The sequence below is a fragment of the Podarcis vaucheri genome (assembly GCF_965113315.1).
Source record: "Podarcis vaucheri genome assembly, chromosome: 4".
In the NCBI taxonomy this organism is placed as follows: domain Eukaryota; kingdom Metazoa; phylum Chordata; class Lepidosauria; order Squamata; family Lacertidae; genus Podarcis; species Podarcis vaucheri.
In genome coordinates, this window is record NC_138762.1 from 524,261 (window position 1) to 543,198 (window position 18,938).

The 18,938-nt window shown below is 56.2% G+C and overlaps 1 protein-coding gene across 1 annotated transcript; it reads right to left on the bottom strand.

The window, feature by feature from the left end:
* Positions 1–4,854: 4,854 nt before the first annotated feature.
* SMPD1 (sphingomyelin phosphodiesterase 1) lies at positions 4,855–17,385 on the bottom strand. The gene is made up of 6 exons (XM_082219355.1): positions 17,161–17,385; positions 10,873–11,636; positions 8,607–8,778; positions 8,391–8,467; positions 7,946–8,091; positions 4,855–6,523 (listed from the first exon to the last, which is right to left on the bottom strand). The coding sequence occupies exons 1-6, from the start codon at positions 17,368–17,370 to the stop codon at positions 6,114–6,116; spliced, it is 1,779 nt and encodes a 592-aa protein (XP_082075481.1). The 5' UTR covers positions 17,371–17,385; the 3' UTR covers positions 4,855–6,113.
* Positions 17,386–18,938: the final 1,553 nt, after the last annotated feature.

Consider the following 18,938-nt stretch of genomic DNA (forward strand, 5'->3'; position numbering starts at 1 on the left):
CTGCCCACCTGGCTGACCACCGAGGGCAGAGGCAACTGACGCCTTTCCACTTTCCTGGCATTGCAATATCTTGAGGTTCAGATGGCGATATATGAGGATGTTGAAAAGCAAGCATCTCCCAGCCCTACTCGTAAGGCTAGAATTTGTATTATATTTTTAATTGGTTTTCTAAATACATACAAATAATAATAATAATAATAATAATTTATTATTTGTACCCCGCCCATCTGGCTGGGTTTCCCCAGCCACTCTGGGCGGCTTCCACAGAAACCAAAAAAACATTAAAATATCATACATTAAAAGCTTCCCTGAATAGGGCCGCCTTAAGATGTTTTCTGAATGTCAGGTAGTTTTCCATCACCTTGACATCCGATGGGAGGGCATTCCACAGGGCGGGCGCCACCACCGAAAAGGCCCTCTGCCTGGTTCCCTGTAGCTTCGCTTCTCGCAATGAGGGAACCGCCAGAAGGCCCTCGGCGCTGGACCTCAGTGTCCGGGCAGAACGATGGGGGTGGAGACGCTCCTTCAGGTATACTGGGCCGAAGCCGTTTAGGGCTTTAAAGGTCAACACCAACACTTTGAATTGTGCTCGGAAACGTACTGGGAGCCAATGTAGGTCTTTCAAGACCGGTGTTATGTGGTCTCGGCGGCCGCCCCCAGTCACCAGTCTAGCTGCCGCATTCTGGATTAGTTGTAGTTTCCGAGTCACCTTCAAAGGTAGCCCCACGTAGAGCGCATTGCAGTAGTCCAAGCGGGAGATAACTAGAGCATGCACCACTCTGGCCAGACAGTCAGCGGGCAGGTAGGGTCTCAGCCTGCATACCAGGTGGAGTTGGTAGACAGCTGCCCTGGATACAGAATTGACCTGTGCCTCCATGGACAGCTGTGAGTCCAAAATGACTCCCAGGCTACGCACCTGGTCCTTCAGGGGCACAGTTACCCCATTCAGGACCAGGGAGTCCTCCACACCAGCCCGCCCCCTGTCCCCCAAAAACAGTACTTCTGTCTTGTCAGGATTCAACTTCAATCCATTAGCCGCCATCCATCCTCCAACCGCCTCCAGGCACTCACACAGGACCTTCACCGCCTTCACTGGTTCTGATTTGAAAGAAAGGTAGAGCTGGGTATCATCTGCATATTGATGGACACCCAGTCCAAACCCCCTGATGATCTCTCCCAGCGGCTTCATATAGATGTTAAAAAGCATGGGGGAGAGGACGGAACCCTGAGGCACCCCACAAGTGAGGGCCCAAGGGTCTGAACACTCATCCCCCACCACCACTTTCTGAACACGGCCCAGGAGAAAGGAGCGAAACCACTGTATAACAGTGCCCCCAGCTCCCAGCCCCTTTAGACGGTCCAGAAGGATGTTATGGTCGATTGTATCAAAGGCCGCTGAGAGATCCAGCAGAACTAGGAAACAACTCTCACCTTTGTCCCTAGCTCGCCGGAGATCATCAACCAGTGCGACCAAGGCAGTTTCAGTCCCATGATGAGGCCTGAACCCTGATTGGAAGGGATCCAAATGGTCCGCATCCTCCAGGCGTGCCTGGAGTTGTTCAGCAACCACACGCTCAATCACCTTGCCCAAGAATGGAAGATTTGAGACTGGGCGATAGTTGGCCATACTGGCCGGGTCTAAAGATGGTTTTTTAAGAAGCGGTTTAATGACCGCCTCTTTCAGCGGATCTGGGAATGTTCCCTCACAGAGGGAAGCATTCACCACCCCGCAGAGCCCATCGCCCAGCCCTTCCCGGCTAGCTTTTATAAGCCAGGATGGGCAAGGATCAAGGAGACAGGTGGTTGGTTTCACTCGTCCAAGCAGCCTGTCCACATCCTCGGGGGTAACGGATTGAAATTGATTCCATGCAACTTGACCAGACAGGGCTCTAGCACTCTCCCGCCCCAGCCCTGCTCCCACGGTGGTGTCTCGCTCCTTCCGAATATGAGTGATTTTATCTGCAAAAAACGTTGCAAAATCGTTGCAGGAGATCTTGGGGTCTTTACAAGGCCCCGATGGTAAAGGTGGTTCCGTTAAGTTGCGGACCACCTGAAAGAGTCTCCTGCTACTATTTTCTGCAGATGCAATAGAGGCGGTGAAGAAAGTCTTCTTCGCCGTCGCTATCGCCACTTGGTAGGCTCGACGTTGAGCTCTAACCTGTGTCCGGTCAGATTCGGAGTGAGTTTTCTGCCACCGACGCTCTAGCCGTCTCAGCGATTGTTTCATCGCCCTCAGCTCCGAAGAAAACCACGGGGCTGTCCGGGCTCCATGCAATCGGAGAGGGCGCTTCAGAGCCAAACAGTCAATAGCCCTGGTTAACTCCACATTCCAGCGGGCCACCAGGGAGTCAGCTGAAAGGCCATCAACATGGGATAAAGCATCCCCTACCACTCTCTGGAAACCATTTGGATCCATTAAGTGGCGGGGGCGGACCATCCGAATTGGTCCCACCTCCCTGCAGAGGGGAAGGGTCGCGGAGAAAACCTGTCCAAATTATTTAAATTTAACACATTTTCTTTTGAAAATTAGGTTTCCCGCTCCTGTTGCAAACATATGTCCATTACTTCCTGATGTCACCACTTCATTCTTCTTTAATCTCTTCTTCATCCTTCTCTGGATGTTAGCCCATTCTCACAGCTGACTTTTCCAGTTCCCTTGCATTCAGCACCTCTTTTACTTTTAAGAATATAAAATCCTTTTCAGACCTGGTGTGGAGATAGATCATTGCCACCTTCCCTTGTCCAGTTCTCTGCAATGATTACAAAGTCACTCTTCATTCCTTTGAGATCCCGTTCCCCAGCCTGTGTGCAGACTGCGGATACAAGTAACTCTCCAACAAGATGACCACTCTCTGCTATTAAAATTCCACTCTGGGGTTCTTCCTCAGCACACAGTTAAAAAAACCCAGTCTTTTCACAAATGCAAGCTATTGCCAGATTTAATTAGCAGCCGTTCATCTTCTTACCCTTAATTGCTCTTACACTCCTGGTCCAGTCCAAAGATAATTTAAATAAAGTCCATTCAACCTCGGTCAAGGGGGGAGGGCATAATAAAACATGGTTAAATCCTTCATTGGGCATAAATCAAATGCCCCCCCTTTCCCTCGGTGTCCGACAGAATAGCATAGCTACACACGGCTCATTCATTTTGCAGGGGAGGAGAAGAAAGAAAAAGACCATTTGGAAACCAGATGAAAACACAGAGTGTCTTGTCCTCCCCCTTCCTTCCCGGCTGTTGTAAGGATTTTCATGCTTCTTAAAAATCAGATACCTTCAGCAATCCAAACCCAGTCCTTTCGGCAGCTGATTGGTTGCAGCCCTTTGTCATATGCCCTTTGAGGAGGGCCTCATAATTAAGGCCAATACAGTTGAACCTTGGAAACTGAACAGCTTCGTTCCCAAACATTTTGGCTCCCGAACGTTGCAAACCCAGAAGTGGCTGTTCCAGTTTGCGAACTATTTTTGGAAGCCAAATGTCTGACGGGGCTTCCGATTGGCTGCAGGAGCTTCCTGCAGCCAATCGGAAGCCGCACTTTGATTTTCAAACATTTTGGAAATTGAGCAGGCTTCCAGAATGGATTCTGTTCGGCTTCCAAGGTACGGCTGTATTCCAAATTAAGGTAAAGGGACCCCTGACCATTAGGTCCAATCGTGGCCGACTCTGGGGTTGCGGCGCTCATCTCGCTTTATTGGCTGAGGGAGCCGGCGTACAGCTTCCAGGTCATGTGGCCAGCATGACTAAGCCACTTCTGGTGAACCAGAGCAGCGCACGGAAACGCCGTTGACCTTCTTGCCGGAGCGGTACCTATTGATCTACTTGCACTTTGACGTGCTTTCGAACTGCTAGGTTGGCAGGAGCAGGGACCGAGCAACGGGAGCTCACCCCGTCGCAGGGATTCGAACCGCTGACCTTCTGATTGGCAAGCCGGTTTAACCCACAGAACCACCCGCGTCCCTGTATTCCAAATTAGTGAGCAATAAATCACAAATCATGCTGGAGATTCATCTATGGCAGGGAGACACTCGCAGGTCGCAGCTGATCTGCCTTTCAAATTGGCAGATATGGGCTTAAGCAACGCCGCGGGGTGCAGGGAACTCCCCAGAACCCCCTGAGGAGCATTGGCAGGAATTTTACCCCATAAATCCTGGCTTTCTCCTGCCCTGGAGGGCAGCAGAGCTCAAACATCACGGATCATGACGTCAGCCGGAAACCTGCAAGGCTAGAATTTGTGGGCATCCCAGGGGGCAGAATGTTGGGAGGTGAAATCAAGAGCTCCTTCAGCCACAGAACAGCCGTGGCCCCCAACAGAGATGGCTTTGAAAGAGGATTAGGCGACTTCACGGCGGACGAGGGGGCTCTCCATGGCCGGAAGCCCCAGTGGCCTCCGCGGAGGGAGGCAGGGGTGCTTCTGGAGGGGAGAGTTGCTCTTGTGTTCGAATCCTGCTCGGGGGCTTCCCATAAGGGGCCCCTGGGATAAGAGGAGGCTGAGCCAGAGGGGCTGTGGGTCTGATCCCACAGGCTCTCCCTATGCTCTCCCAGAGGGACCCTCTCCCAGAGGGTCCTGGGTTCAAGTCCTGCTGGTGGCATGTCCAGGTGTGGCTGGGAGGCGGCTCTTTGTGCGAGAGGTTGGCTATGAGACAGTGGTGCCTCTGGGAGCCTCCAGTGCCAGGAGCAGTAGACCCCCAATGAACCTCTGTGGGGCAGGGGAAGGGCTGCTGCAGCGCTTGGGGCCAGACTGGAAGCTGGACAAGGGGGTCCATTGGCCGGAACATGGCGTGTCTTCAGGAGCGACCGGACGGGGAGGGTGGGGGTCGCCATTCCTGGTGGGAAAAGACGGCGACTGGAGCCAGGCGAGAGATGTGGCAGAGCCAGAAATAATTTATTGCACAGGTGGGTGGGGTGAATATAAATAGGGGGAAGCCCCCAACACAGTTGGAAGACGACAAGCCTGTCACGAGTGCGGGTTTCCTGCGTATGAGGAAGGGCGAAAGCTCAGCGGCCAAGAATCTGCTTTGCGTAAAGAGGGTCTTGGGTTCAAGTCCTGCTGGTGGCATGTCCAGGTGTGGCTGGGTGAGGCTTCCTGCCCGAAATCCACGCTGGGGGTGTTGCTGCTGCCAGTCCGTGTCGGCATTGAGGGCTAGAGGGAGCCAGGGTCTGACTCTGCTTAAGGCAGTTCTGGGGGTCCTGTGTGAGATGCTCCCCCAGGCTGGGCCATGAAGGGGTCAGGAGGAAAGGAGCGGGGGGGGGCCTCAAAGAAGCATCCAAGGCAACAGTGAGGAGGGGGGTGGGAGGAATCTGGGGTGTCTTTGGAGGAGCGGTTCCTGAGAGTGCCCCCCCAGCAGGCAACTTGTGGGGGGCTGGAGGGCTGACCCATTGCCCCCAAACAGGCAGCACAGCCCAGCCCCCCAGGTCTGTGGGCTGCGGACAAACTCTGTGCTTAGAGAATTAGTGGAGGGAGCTGGGAGCTGTAGCTCTGGTGGGGGCGAACTATAGTTCCCAGAGTTCTTTGAGGGGGGGCCTCATGTGCTTTAAGTGTAAAGTGGGGGGGGGGAGTCTGAGAGTAGCAGCCACCGCTCTCCTCCCTGACTGCAGGCCTTTCATTCTGGCCTCAGCCCCCTCTGAGCCCCGTGAAGAGAGGCGGGGAAGACAGGGCTCAGCTGGATGACCACAGGGGGTCCCTTCCAACTCTACCATTCTGTGATCCTCCCTGCGATGCGGACTCGGGGGGGGGGGGGCCCAAGCCAATCCAGCTGCAGCAGCAGGATGGGGGGGGGCTAACAAGGCAAAGCAGGAGCGTCGGAGAAGACCTCCCCCCCCCCCAATTTCCTTCATGTAAATCAGTTCCTTCCAGCAGGGAGGCGGCTCCAGTGTTTGAAAGGGGGGGTCCTCAGTCCAGGCCACTCCCCCCCAAATACTTGCCTGGGGGGCTGGAGAGTCCAGGGCAAAGTCCAGAAGCCTTAGAAGCCAAGGGCACCCTGGGGGTCATCTAACCCAACCCCCTGCCAGGCAGGAGTCCCTAAGAGGCGGCCCCGATCCTGTTTGACCATGCAACGAACTCCCTTGGAAGGAGGCGGTCTTTCCTGCGGGGCTTCTGGGCAGAGGTGGGGGGCTCCTAGCAGAGCTGCCGCTGCCTCCACCAGGCCTGGATCTGGGCAAAGGGCACCTTTTGGGCGTGCTCCGGGCAGAGCCTGGGGTCGTCGGCCTTGCCGGTCCGCAGGGCGCAGAGCAGGGCGGTCCTGCAGAGGTCCTGGCAGGGCTTGTGGGGCTGGCGCCCCTTGTGCATCAGGAGCCAGAAGCGCTGGAAGAGGCCCTCGTCCGTCTGCATGCGCCGCACCAGGGCGTCCCAGTCGGCCGGGAAGGCGCTGGCCAAGCCGTAGGCCTCGCGGGCCCCGTAGAGGCGCTGCCACTGGGGTCTCGCACCCGGCACGTTGGCCAGCGTCAGGTTCAGGATGAAGGTCTCGTGGTCCAGGACCTGGAAGGAGCTGCCGGGGCGGGGGCCGTCCACCTGGTAGACGCGGTAGCCTGGCAGGGAAAGGGTTACAACAACAACATTGCGTTGTTGCGTTTAGAGTAATTTCACAGAACAGGGAAATCTTTCTTCCTACCGTTTGGAGAATCAAACACAGATTATTGAATTATAATAATAGAGTCGAAACCGCAAAGTGATAGAGGGAAATCATTAAATTTATAAGGGCCTCAAACCAGTATGGAGGACTTAGTGTACAACATATATAAGTATTGGTTTGAACTTCCTGAATAATGTTTGTTATTAAAAAGTATTTTTATTTTTTTGTTGCAGGTTTTTAGTTTTGTCATTTTGTTTTGGTTTTCTCGTCTTTTTTTCTTTTCTTCTTTCTCTCTCTCAATGTTATTCTATTTATCTTGACCTTTAAATATTTCTATTATAAAAAAATTCCTTCCAGTAGCACCTTAGAGACCAAACAAGTTTGTTATTGGTAGGAGCTTTCGTGTGCATGCACACTTCTTCAGATACTGGAAGGAATTTTTAAACTTTGTTTTGACTACAGCAGAGCAACACGGCTACCTACCTGTAGCTATTTCTATTATGTAATTTGTAACACTTATTTTTATCTTAGACTACGTAATTTAGGGGGGTTTTTTTAGTATTCTTTTGTTGTAAATTTTGAAAATGTAAGAAAGTTTTTTTATTTAATGAAAGGGGCTGTAGCAGCAGCATTCTGGACCCCCCCCCTAGAAAAGCAAAGGGCCCCCCCCCAGGCCTCCAACCGCAACTGCCAGCAAGCATCTCTCAGACGGTGGGCCAGGAGTTCTGGAAATAATCCCAATGTGTTTCTGCCAACCAATTTCAGAGAGCCTAAAAGGAGGGACTAGTCTTGCATTTAGCATTCACTCTGGAAGGGTCCACTCGATTCTGGCCAAATTCAGTTGAATATTACTGTATTTGACATTTGTTTCTTGTACTGATGTACTAAAATTACAGTTACTCTTTAAGGATGCCTCATATCAATGATTAAAGGCGGGGAGTTTGGGGGTTTTATGGTCATTTTTTGGGAGGAAGGGGTGCGATCGATGTAGATTTTGCTTTAGGAGGCTTCGTTTGGTCAGAATCGAGTCCACGATTCCAGAGTTAATGCTAATTACTTTCCTCCCGGTCAATGAGCTACCAGAACTGCTAGAGGGCCTTGAAAAGGTGTTGGGGGGGGCGGTTTCAGACTCATCTACTATCTGAAATCCAAAGGGGGGGGGTCAGATGTGACCCCCCCACCCCAGCTCTCTTACCCCACTAGGAAGGTCAGGACAGTTTTATGAGTCCGTCTTGGGTGAACTGTGGAACTCCCTGCCACAAGAGCAAGTGATTTCCACAACTCAGACTGCTTTTGGAGAGGATTGGGCACTGATGCAGATGGGGGCCCCCATTTTATCCCTGGCCAGCCCTGGGGGCAGGATCCCCCCCCAACTCACCTGGGTTGAGGTTGACGTAGGTGGTGACGCTGGGGGCCACGAAAGCGACGCCCACCGGGCGGGAGAGGGTCTCCTCGTCGTAGAACAGCTCAAATTCGTCCAAGTGTGTGTGGCCAAAGAACTGCCCGGCCACCGTGCCCTCAAACCTGGGGGGGGGGGAGGACAGGGGTAAATGTGGGGCCAGCTGGGATCTCCTCTTCCCAGAACCCACGGCCACAGCCTGGGAAACTGAGGCAGGGCAGGGGGAGACCAAGGGGAGAATGGGCAGCGGCCTCCTTTCTGGCCCAGCCATGGGGGGCAAGAGGCAGGAAAGAGCAGGATTAAGGGGGCCAGGGGAGGAGGAAGAAGCCCCCAACTGGACTAGTTGGCCCTTGGGCTCCCTTCCGACTCCCAGAGCGGCATGGAGAGAGGGCAAGGTGGCGGGGGGGCCATGCAAGCGTCTCACCTGCTGATGATGCGGTAATAGTTCCACCCCCAGGAGCGCATGCAGTGCGCCGGGGGGATGTGGCCGATGATGTGGACCTGGGTGGGGGGCAAGAAGAAGTAGTGGGGCTGAGAACCATTCTGGGGGGCTGGACTGGCACACAGCTGGACCGGGCAGGAAGGAAGGAGTCTGCCCGCTGGCCGTGCCCACCCCCCACCCCCTGTGAAGCCCCCTCACCTTCTCGCCTTGCTCCTCCGCCCCCTGCAAGACCCCCACCAGCCACTGCAGCTGCCCGGCCGGGTCCGTGGAGTTGATGAGGAGCCAGAAGTTGGCGTCTGAGCAGAAGTTCATGTTGAGGGAGACGAGGCGCAAGCTGGGCTGCACCAGGAGGGTGTAAAAGCCCCCCAACCTGCGGCAGGGAAGAAGGGGGGGGAGAGGCGTTAGGGCGCAGGAAGGAAAGGAAGCCCCCAGCCCCTTTGCTCTCCCTCAATCCAGATAAGACGGAAGCCCTGTTAGTGGGGGGTTCCAGGTGGGTGGGAGTCTGCCTGCTCTGGATGGGGTTACACTTCCTCTGAAGAAGCAGGTTCGTAGCCTGGGGGTCCTCCTGGATCCTTTGCTGTCACTCGAGGCTCAGGTGGCCTCGGTGGCCTGGAGTGCCTTCCATCAGCTTCAGCTGGTGGCCCAGCTACGCCCCTCTCTGGACAGGGAGAGCCTAACTGCTGCTGTCTATGCTCTGGTAACCTCAAGGGACAGGGTAAAGGGACCCCTGACCATTAAGACCAGTCGCGGACGACTCTGGGGTTGCAGCGCTCATCTTGCTTTACTGGCACAGGGAACTGGCGTACCGGCAAGTCATGTGGACAGCATGACTAAGCCGCTTCTGGTGAACCAGAGCAGCGCACGGAAACGCTGTTTACCTTCCCGCCAGAGCGGTACCTATTTATCTACTTGCACTTTGACGTGCTTTCGAACTGCTAGGTTGGCAGGAGCAGGGACCGAGCAACGGAAGCTCACCCTGTCGCAGGGATTCGAACCGCCGACCTTCTGATCGGCAAGCCCTAGGCTCTGTGGTTAACCCACAGCACTACCCGTGTCCCTAACCTCAAGGTTAGATTACTGCACTGCGTTCTACGTAGGGCTGCCTCTGAAGATGGATCAGAAACTTCAGCTGGTGCAGAATTCAGTGGCCAGGCTGCTCAGCGGAGGAAGGCGGTTTGAACATCTCACACCGATCCTGGTCTGACTGCACTGGCTACCCATTAGTTTCTGGGACCAATTCAAAGTGCTGGTTTTGACCTATAAAGCCTTAAAAGGCTCAGGACTGCAAGACCTCAAGAACAGCCTCTTTCCATATGAACCCACCCGGACCCGGACTCATCTTCTGAGGCCCTCCTTCCTGTGCCCTGAGAGGTCCAGAGGGTGGCAACATGAGAACGGGGCCTTCTCTGCAGTAGCTCCCTGTCTGCGGGATGCTCTCCCCAGGGACGTTCACCTTCATTACACACCTTTAGGCGCCAGGCAAAAACATTCCTTTTTAACCAAGTCTTTGGTTGATCTTATTGACATCCAACGTTCTTTTAGAATCTGGCATTGGGGGGGGGGTATTGGGTTACTGCTTTTGGTTGGATTTTATATGCTGTGGTCTTGTTGCAAACCACCCTGAGACCTCTGGGTATAGGGTGGTGTATAAATTGAAAAATTATTATTATTATTATTATTATTATTATTATTATTATTATTATTCCGTATTTTTCGCTCCATAAGACGTACCTGACCATAAGATGCACCTAGTTTTTTAGAGGAGGAAAACAAGAAAAAATATATTCTGAACAAAACAGTGGATGTATGATTTTTGTGGTTCATGCTGTGGCCACAGACATGTGATCTGATGGTAAAAATCCTGAGGATCCATGGGCTTTTACCTCCCTCCTCCCAGGCAGCCTCCTTTATCTCTCCCTTATCTCTCTTCCGATCCCACCGGTCAGCTGCTTCCTTTCAACACTCCCTTCCCTCTTGTTTGCCTTAGTGTCTTTTCCTCAGCTGGAGCCGTTTTTTTGCTCCTCCTTTTCTTCTAATTTCTCTCCTTGTTGCTTTAGTCTTCCTGTTTTCCCCTTTTTCAAGTTTGCTGTCTTTCCCTCCCCCTTCCCAGGCAGCCTCCTTTATCTCTAGCGTCCCTTATCTCTCTCCCGATCAGCGGCTTTGTTTCAACACCCACTTCCCTCTTTCCAAAAATAAATAAATAAATAAATAAAGCATGATCTGCTTTTCACCCCTGGGCAATTTGGCTCCAGGAAGCACGCATTTGCTCCATAAGACGCACAGACATTTCTCCTTAGTTTTTAGGAAGAAAAAGGTGCGTCTTATGGAGCGGAAAATACGGTAATAATAATAATTCCACTCTCACTGAGCCTGATACGTAGACGTGTGGGACCCCAAGGACTCTCTTGCTGGGATCCCTATGAAATGTGCAATGCCCCCCTCCAGAGCAGGACCCCCCGCCTACCTGAGGGTCCCCAGGGCATGGGGGGGCAGCCAGGGGCGCCAGGCTTCGGCCATGGCCTCGTAGAGCCAGGCGGAGGACTGGTTGCCCACCACGAAGGGCGGGGGGAAGGCGTTGACGGGCACGGACTCGTGGTTGCCCACGGCCGGGTAGACGGGCAGCGGCCCCAGGTGCTTCTGGATGAGGGCTGTGATGGTGCCCAGCGCCCCCAGCTGGTCAGCCCGGCTCTGCTCCCAGATGTTGTGGGCGGGGATGTCGCCCGTCCAGTAGGCCAGGTCAAAGGGGCCGGATCCTGCCAGATGCTGCAGGAGGCTCTCCAGGGTGTGCAGGGGCAGGTCGCAGCGCCCGTAGGTGCCCCAGAAGCCGGCCCCCGGCCCGCGAGACGGGGAGCCCCCCCGGCAGCACAGGGCGTCCTTGCAGTCGGGGTCGCTGCCGGGGGCGTAGGCCTTGTCCCAGTGCAGATCGGTGAGGAAGAGGATGCGGGAGGAGGGGGCGCCCGGCGGAGGGGGCACGGGGGGCACGACAGGCGGCTTGGGCGCCCGCGGCAGGGTAACGTTCCAGTCGGAGTAGATGTCCCAGTGGCCGCAGCGGGAGCCCACCAGCAGCCCGCAGATCTCGTCCGGGCGCAGCACCGAGCGCCGCCAGGCCGTCAGGAAGTCGGGCACAAAGAGGCGGACGACGTCCTGGCACACCTGGGGGGTGCCCGCACGGAGGCGCAGGCAGACGGCCACCCCCGTGCGCTGGATCCAGTCCTGGCTTGACTGTAGCTGCAAGGGAGGGGAGGAGAGAGAGAGAGGGTCACACCAAGGGAAGGGCGGGGTGGGCTGGATGATGCCCAGGGGGCCCTTCCCAGTCCCTGGTTCTGTGGGAGCAGAGCTAGGAACCCAGTCAGACTCCAAGGAACTGGGAGAGAGCAGGGTTCGAATCCCCACTCTGACTAGGGGCAGGGGGGATTTGATTTAAATCAAATCAATTCACCATATTTTTCGCCCTATAGGACGCACCGTCCCATAAGGCGCACCTAGTTTTTTTGGGGGGAAATAAAGGAAAAACATTTTATTTCCCCCCCAGGCGTGGGACTGGGGCGGGGGAAGCCTGAGCTTCCCCCGACCCCAGCCCCCAGAACAGGCAACTCTCCGCAAGCCGTGGGAGCCCGGCGCCGGGCTCCCGCGCCTTGTGGTGAGCTGCGCAAAGTCTGGGGGTGCTGAGCTCAGCGTGCCCAGCCTTCGGCATGCAGGCAACTCTCCGCAAGCCGCAGGAGCCCTGCAGGGCTCCTGCGGCTTGCGGAGATCTGCGCGAAGCCTGGAGAGCGAGAGGGGTCGGTGCGCACCAACCCCTCTCACTCTCCAGGCTTCAGCGAAAGCCTGTATTCGCCCCATAAGACGCACACACATTTCCCCTTCATTTTTGGAGGGGGGAAAGTGCATCCAGGGGGTGAAAAATACGGTAAATCACTAATCAGTAAGTCTTGATTTACCATATATTTCTGTGTATAAGATGCCCCCAGGTATAAGGCGCCCCCAACTTTTAGGGACCTCCAATTTAAGAAAATTGGGGGGAGACTGCCCCGTGTATAAGATAACCCACAGTTTTTCACATCATTTTAACGTAAGAAACCCTAGTCTTATACAATACAGTAAATCATTTTTTTACAGAAAGCCTCATTCTTGCTGGTATAATCTTCATATTTACAACCAGATAAATGTCTCATTTTTGGATTTACATATGCAAGTGGGACTGGAAAGAAAGAGTATTTCATTATTGTTATGATTATGGTTTAACTTCAGAATTAACTGTGTGGAATTTATGGATTTTGTAATCACTTTCAACGGAGCGAGAAGAATAGATGGTGGAAATTATGGTTTCTAGCTACAGCACAGGCTTATTTGTCTTGGAAGGAGATAAAACCAAGAAGTTTGGATTTTTGCCTGGTGCAAATGGTGGAGAGCCAGATTTCCTCCCGCTTGGCGTGTGTCGCAGTGGAAAGCGACAGGCGTGAGAAAGTGAAAGTGAATTGCCCCAGACAGACTGTCGAAGAACAAGGAGAAACACAGAAAATAAACATCCACACAGAAACAGACTCAGAGGCTGTTAAAAATAAACGAAGGATCTACAATGGAATGTCTTATCGGAACTACCTGGACTAATTAAGGGAAGCAGCACAAATGTGAGATCACTCCCCGAAAATGGAAAACTTAATAAATATTATCACAGTCATACCTCAGGTTACAGACGCTTCAGGTTGCGTTTTTTCAGGTTACGGACAGCCGGATCCCGGAAATACCGGAATGGGTTACCTCCGGGTTTCGGCAGTCATGCATGTGCAGAAGCGCCAAACCGCAACCCGCGCAGGCGCAGACGTGGGTTGCAAACACTGCGGGTTGCGAACGGGCATCCTGCACGGATCACGTTCACAACCCAAGCGCCCACTGTATTATTAAAAAACAAAACGGAGAATCTCCTCCAAGTCCACCTTCCAGAGTTCTTTTCTGCTTCTCCAGAGAGCAAGAGATCCCAATCGCCGGATTAAAAGATCAGGACTCAATATTTGGAAGAGCTTTGTGGCCAAAGAGGGGCTTTAAGGGGGTGGGCGCTCCTTCCTGGGAGGTTTCTAAGCAGAGCTTGCACGGCCACCTGCCCAGGATCCTTGAGTGGCGATTCCTGCCATGCGGGGGGTTGGACTGGATGACCCCTGGGAGTCCCTGGTCCCACTCTAGGACTTTCTGTTCTTACACTCTGCCAGGCAGCAGAGAGCTGACTCCCTGTGGCTGCCAGACTCCCCTGAAGGCCCATCAGGGTCACAGCCGAGGCCCCGATCCAGCTTGGTCATGGAGGTGCTGCAAGTGAGGAGGGAGCTGGAGGCCAGTGGGACTCCCTGTCCAGCCCCTGCCTCCTCGTTTTACGGTGCTTTTAATTCTGTTGGGAATTAAAAGACAAGAGTGGCTGGGGAAACCCAACCAGATGGGCAGGGGATAAATAAATATGCCCTATTTGTTGCTCTAGAAGACTCACTTTTTTCCTCCTAAAAAGTAAGGGGAAATGTGTGTGCGTCTTATGGAGTGAATGCAGGCTGCACAGCTATCCCAGAAGCCAGAACAGCAAGAGGGATTGCTGCTTTCACTGCGCAGCGATCCCTCTTGTTGTCCTGGCTTCGGAGATTCAGAATATTTCCCCCCCTTGTTTTCCTCCTCCAAAAATAAGGTGCATCTTGTGGTCTGGTGCGTCTTATAGAGCGAAAAACACAGTAATCATCATTATCACCAACATCATCTCAGGGCCAGGAGGCGAGGACGAGGTCAGGGCCAGGGCTTGGCAGGGAGGGGCGGGAGGAAGAGGGCAGCCTCCGAAGGGGAAGCGGTTGCCACACGCATGCAAATGCCACCTCTGCAGATAATCGCAGGATGCATGAAATGAAATGCATCATCCGATAATTGAGGGGTGGCGGAAAAGCGCCCCAACCTTTGTTTCCTGTTTCAGGCAGGCAGGGGTCTCCTGTGCCCCACGGCACCCCCATCACCCCTTTGAGGGCACGGCTCAACGCCCCCTCCCCCTTTGCCAAGGGAGCAGATCGCCCTGGCTGGCCAGGGATCTCTGTGCCAGGCAGCATCCCGTGACCAGAGGAAGGCTGGGATTAAGAGGCAAAGAGGGGCCCCGCTCTGGAAGGAGCCCTGGCACCCTCCCTCTCTTGCGGGGGGGGGGGGAGAGAAATGTCCAGCAGCAAGGACAGCAAAATGGGCCAAACTGAGGCCCCCCCTCCAACTCCAGCAGTGGGAGGCAGAAGCTTCTCCAGTGCCAGAAAAGGAGGAGCTGGACAGAAAGGGGAGAGTCAAGAGGCTCTTGCCTCTTGGCTGAAGAAAAGAAAAGAAAAGAAAAGAAGGAAGGAAGGAGGCTCTTTGTCAGAGGCTCTGAAAACACACCTCATTCCGAAAGAGTCACAGAATTGTGGAATTGGGAGGGAACCCCAAAGGTCCTCTAGTCCAACCCAACGTGGGGATCTCAGATAAAGCATCTTGGACAGACAGCCCCCCCAAGCTCTGCTTAAAAACCTCCAAAGAATATGAGCGCCCCCCCTTACTCTGACCCTCAGGAAATTTTTCCTGACGCTTAGTCAGAATCTCCTTGTCATGTGAGTTTCCTGGACGGAGTCCTGCCCTCAGGAGCAGCAGAAAACTGACTGCCCCCCCCTTCCCCGTGACAGCCCTAGAGATATTTGGAGACCCTCCAGAGGTCTGAAGAGAAGGCCCATGTTTGCTCTGGCACAAGGCGTCCCATCCCCCAGGCTGTTTTGCCGCCCAGGCCCAGAAAGGACTCTCCCCCCCCCCCCAGGGACTTGCCCAACCTGCTTCCCCTCTGGCTTGGTGGAAGGATGGGCTGGGTTGGGGGGAGCAGCTGGCAAACCGCATTGCCCCACCGGGGCCAGGCCCTGGGGGGCAGGTGGGGCAGACGGAGAGCAGCAGGGAAACCGGGCAGCCAGGGCCACGCAGGGGAGGAACTGCTTCATGGAAAAGTCTAATGACACTGGGAGCCAGAAGCTGCCACTGCAGAGCAGCTGCCGCCCAGAGCCAAGGTAGCTGGGCCTCTGCCCAAGTCGCTCGGCTGCCAGAAGAGCTGCACATCTGGAAGGAAGAGGTGGGGAGGGGCTGGTGGGGCTGGCGCCTTCACACTCCACCTGCTACAGACCTCTGGCATTGCTTTCACAGCTTCTGCCCCCCAGGTGCCCTCTGCCAGGTGCGTTGGGGCTGCTGGGAGGCGCCACCCACAGCTTCTGGAATGGGGGGCACCAGGTGGGCAGAGGCTGGTCTAAGGGACTGGGCTATTCTCATACTCTATGGGGGGGGGTCAATTCTTTGATTCTGTAAGTTGGCACCATAATTCTTCCCCTCTCCATCCTATCCTCACAAGACCCCTGGAAGGTCGGGCCAAGCGATGGTGACTGGCCCAAAGCCACTCCCCGAAGGGGGGTTTGAGCCCTGGCTTCCAACCACTACCCCACACTTCCTCCCCAGAGCAGCCAGCAAGGCAGTCAGCTGACTCACCTGGGGGGGGCACTCCGGGGTGCTGTGGCTGAGAGTGACTTCCCCCTTTGCCAGGGATCCCGTTGCATCTGTGGGGTCTGGGTGGCGGGAGCAGCCTAGACTGTGCTGGGCTCAGCGGGCAGCTGCTGCCCCCCAAGCCAGTCTCAGGCAGAAGCAGGGGCCGCGGCCTGGAGTTCAGAACTTGTCCAATTTCCATTGAATGGATTTAGCTGCACTGCAGGGGTTGGGCTAGATGACCCAAGGGTCCCTTCTGGCGACAATTCGATGATGGCTTAAAATCTCGCTTGGAGGGGCGGGTGCTGGCAGCCTGTCCCTGACCCCTTTAGGGCAGCACAGGAGGGAAGGGCTCCCCCCGGTGCTCCACAAGACAGAGGGATTCCTTCGCTTTTGATACCTGCATTGCAGGGGGTTAGGCTAGAGGACCTTTGAGGGTCCCTTCCAACTTTACAAATCTAGGATACTAAGAAAAGCTCAAATTCGGAGTAAAGGAAATGAAAGGTGTCCGCAGACACGAGACCTCCTGCCAGGTCATTTCAGGAATAATTGGGAAGATTCCCCACAGGACTCCCTTCTCTTGGGGGGGGGGCGTGTCCCAGAGGGGGCAGGAGGAAATTCTTCGGGAAGAAGAAGAGCAAGGAAGGGCAGGGAGGACAGGGCGGATTCTGGCTTCTCGCAGGGATCTGTGGGGCCCTAGGGCAGCCTTGACCCACCCCGACCCCCTGGTCACGGGGCAGAGAAGTGTTTTGCAAAGGGGAGGTCCAAAGGTTCTCCTGGGCAGCAGCCTCTTCAGACCCGGGTGCAAAACATCTCCTGCCTGTGTGACCCGGGGGGGGGGCAGTCCTAGCTAGATAATAAGGCTCCGGCGAGTGGCAGCTTCTGGAGCTGCCCCCTTCACCTGGGGTCTCCCTCGGGAGCCACCCTCTGCCCCAGCTCGTAGCGTTGGACGGGCGCCCGCGAGGCCATCCAGCCCAACCCCGTGCAATGCCGCCTGTCTCCCCCGGCGCCTCCGAAGCGGCCGTGCCGGGACCGCGGCGCCGCTCGGGCGCTTTCCTGCCATCCTGTCAGCTGATTCGCGCTGGGAAGCAGACGCCGCAGGTTGCGGTCGGAAGGGGCGTCCGGGGGGGGCGCTTCTCCTTTTGGGGGGCGGGGAGAGTGAAGGACGTCGCCCGAGCGGCCCGCCCCGTCCGAGCCTCGCTGCCCCCCCGGGACGCCCCCTCCCCCCCGGGCCCCCACCCCGCGCGCCCCGGAGACCCACCTGGACGCCCACGTCGAGGGCCAGGAAAAGCGCCTTGCAAGCGGGGCAACTGAGGTTCCTCCAGCCGAAGCGGACGCCGGTCTCCGGGAGAAGCTCCGCCAGCGCCGCCGCGTCCTCGGAGCCGCCGGCCCCGGTGGCCCACGGCCCGGCCAGCGCCCCGGCCAGCAGCGCCCCCCAAAGCAGCGCCCGCGCCCCCGCCGACCACCCCATGTCTCCCTTGCCCGACAGCAGCCTCGACGCCCGGGAAGAGCCTCACTCCGCGGCTCCCTTGCTCGCGACTCCGGGCTGCGCTTCCTTCCTGCTCGGGCTGCGGGCGGAGGCGAGGGGCGGGCCGGGGAGGGGCGTCGGCGGGCCGGAGAAGCGCCCCCGCCTGCCTGCCTCCCTTCCTCCTTCCCTCCTTCCCGGCTCTTCTCCTGCGCGCCCGGAGCCAGCCAGGGAGCCGGGCGGTGCGGGGGCTCCGAGGGGGCGTCCCGGGTGGGGGGGCTTCCCGGTTCCCCCGCGCTCAGCCTCCTGGCTCCGCGGCGAGCAGAGCGCAGCTGCCTCTTCCGGCCCGGCTCCAAGATGGCCGGCCCGGCGTCGCCGCCCTGCGCGGCCCGAGCCGGGGGGGGGGCAGGAGCCGCGGCTGTGCCCCCCCCCAAGAGGCGCGCGATTCAGGGATCGGGGCCAGGCGCGGCGTCGGAGCGGACTGAGTCTCCTGGCCGCGCGCAGTGTATCTGGACAGGGGGCCGGGGGGGGGGGCTTCGGACCCGCCAGAAAATATTTGGGGGGCCGAGCTCCCCCAAAATTGATGGGCATTGCCATTCCAATGGAGTAGATGCCGCGTCATGATCGATTATGCGTCATGATCGATATAGTGTTCAAGTTGGCACCACGGAAGGGGGCTTTTTAACGAGACCCCCGAGGTCTTTTCCGAGGGACGGGGGGGGCGCAAAAAGACCCCCGAGAGTCTCGGCCTCTTCCGGAGGGCGTCTGGGGAGGATTATTATTTATTAAATAAATGCTTTCTTTATTTTGCAAATAAAAAACAACCAACAATAACAATCCCAAATCGAAACAAAAGAGAAAAACAGAAACAAGTAAACTAAACAATTAATTTTTATTTTTTATTTTAGTCTGCGGAGGATTTTATTCCGGCCTCTAATTCAGATACAAGGAGGAGGAGGGCGAGCCGATCCTGCACGCGTGTAAACGGGGGGTGGGAGCCGCGGGGCGGGGTCCCCTCGGGGGCGCAGCGCCCGCCTGGCGAGCCGAAGGTCCGAGGGGGCGCAAAGCGCGCTGGCACCTGGCCAGGTCAGCCTGGGAGCCGGAGACCCGGGAGAGCCTCTGCCGGTCCGGGCGGGCAATATGGGGCTGGGCCCCGTGGCCTGACTCGGCCTGGCAGCACCCGCGGCCCGCTGCGCTGCGCGCGAGGAGCTGGGCGCCGGGACCGTTGGCTGCGCGCCGCTCGCTGCCTTAAGCGCCCGCGCCCCTGCGTCAAAAATGCAGCATTAAAATGCAGCGCGTGGATCGCAGGATCTCTGAATATTCAGGGAGCCGCTGTCAGCTGTCAGTTAAGCCTGAGTGACAGGCGGCTGCCGATCCAGCCCACGTAAACAGTTCGCGGCATAATTGCATCATAATCGCCAAGCGAGAAGCGCGCCTGAAAAGACATTCCTCGGCTGCGCGATGGGGCTTCGGCGGGGGGATTTCGGATGAACGAGGCTCCCAGCGGCCGCTCCCCGCCTTAGCCAAGGAAAAAGACGCCAAGGGAGCAGGCGAGGCTGGGACGTTTCCTCTCC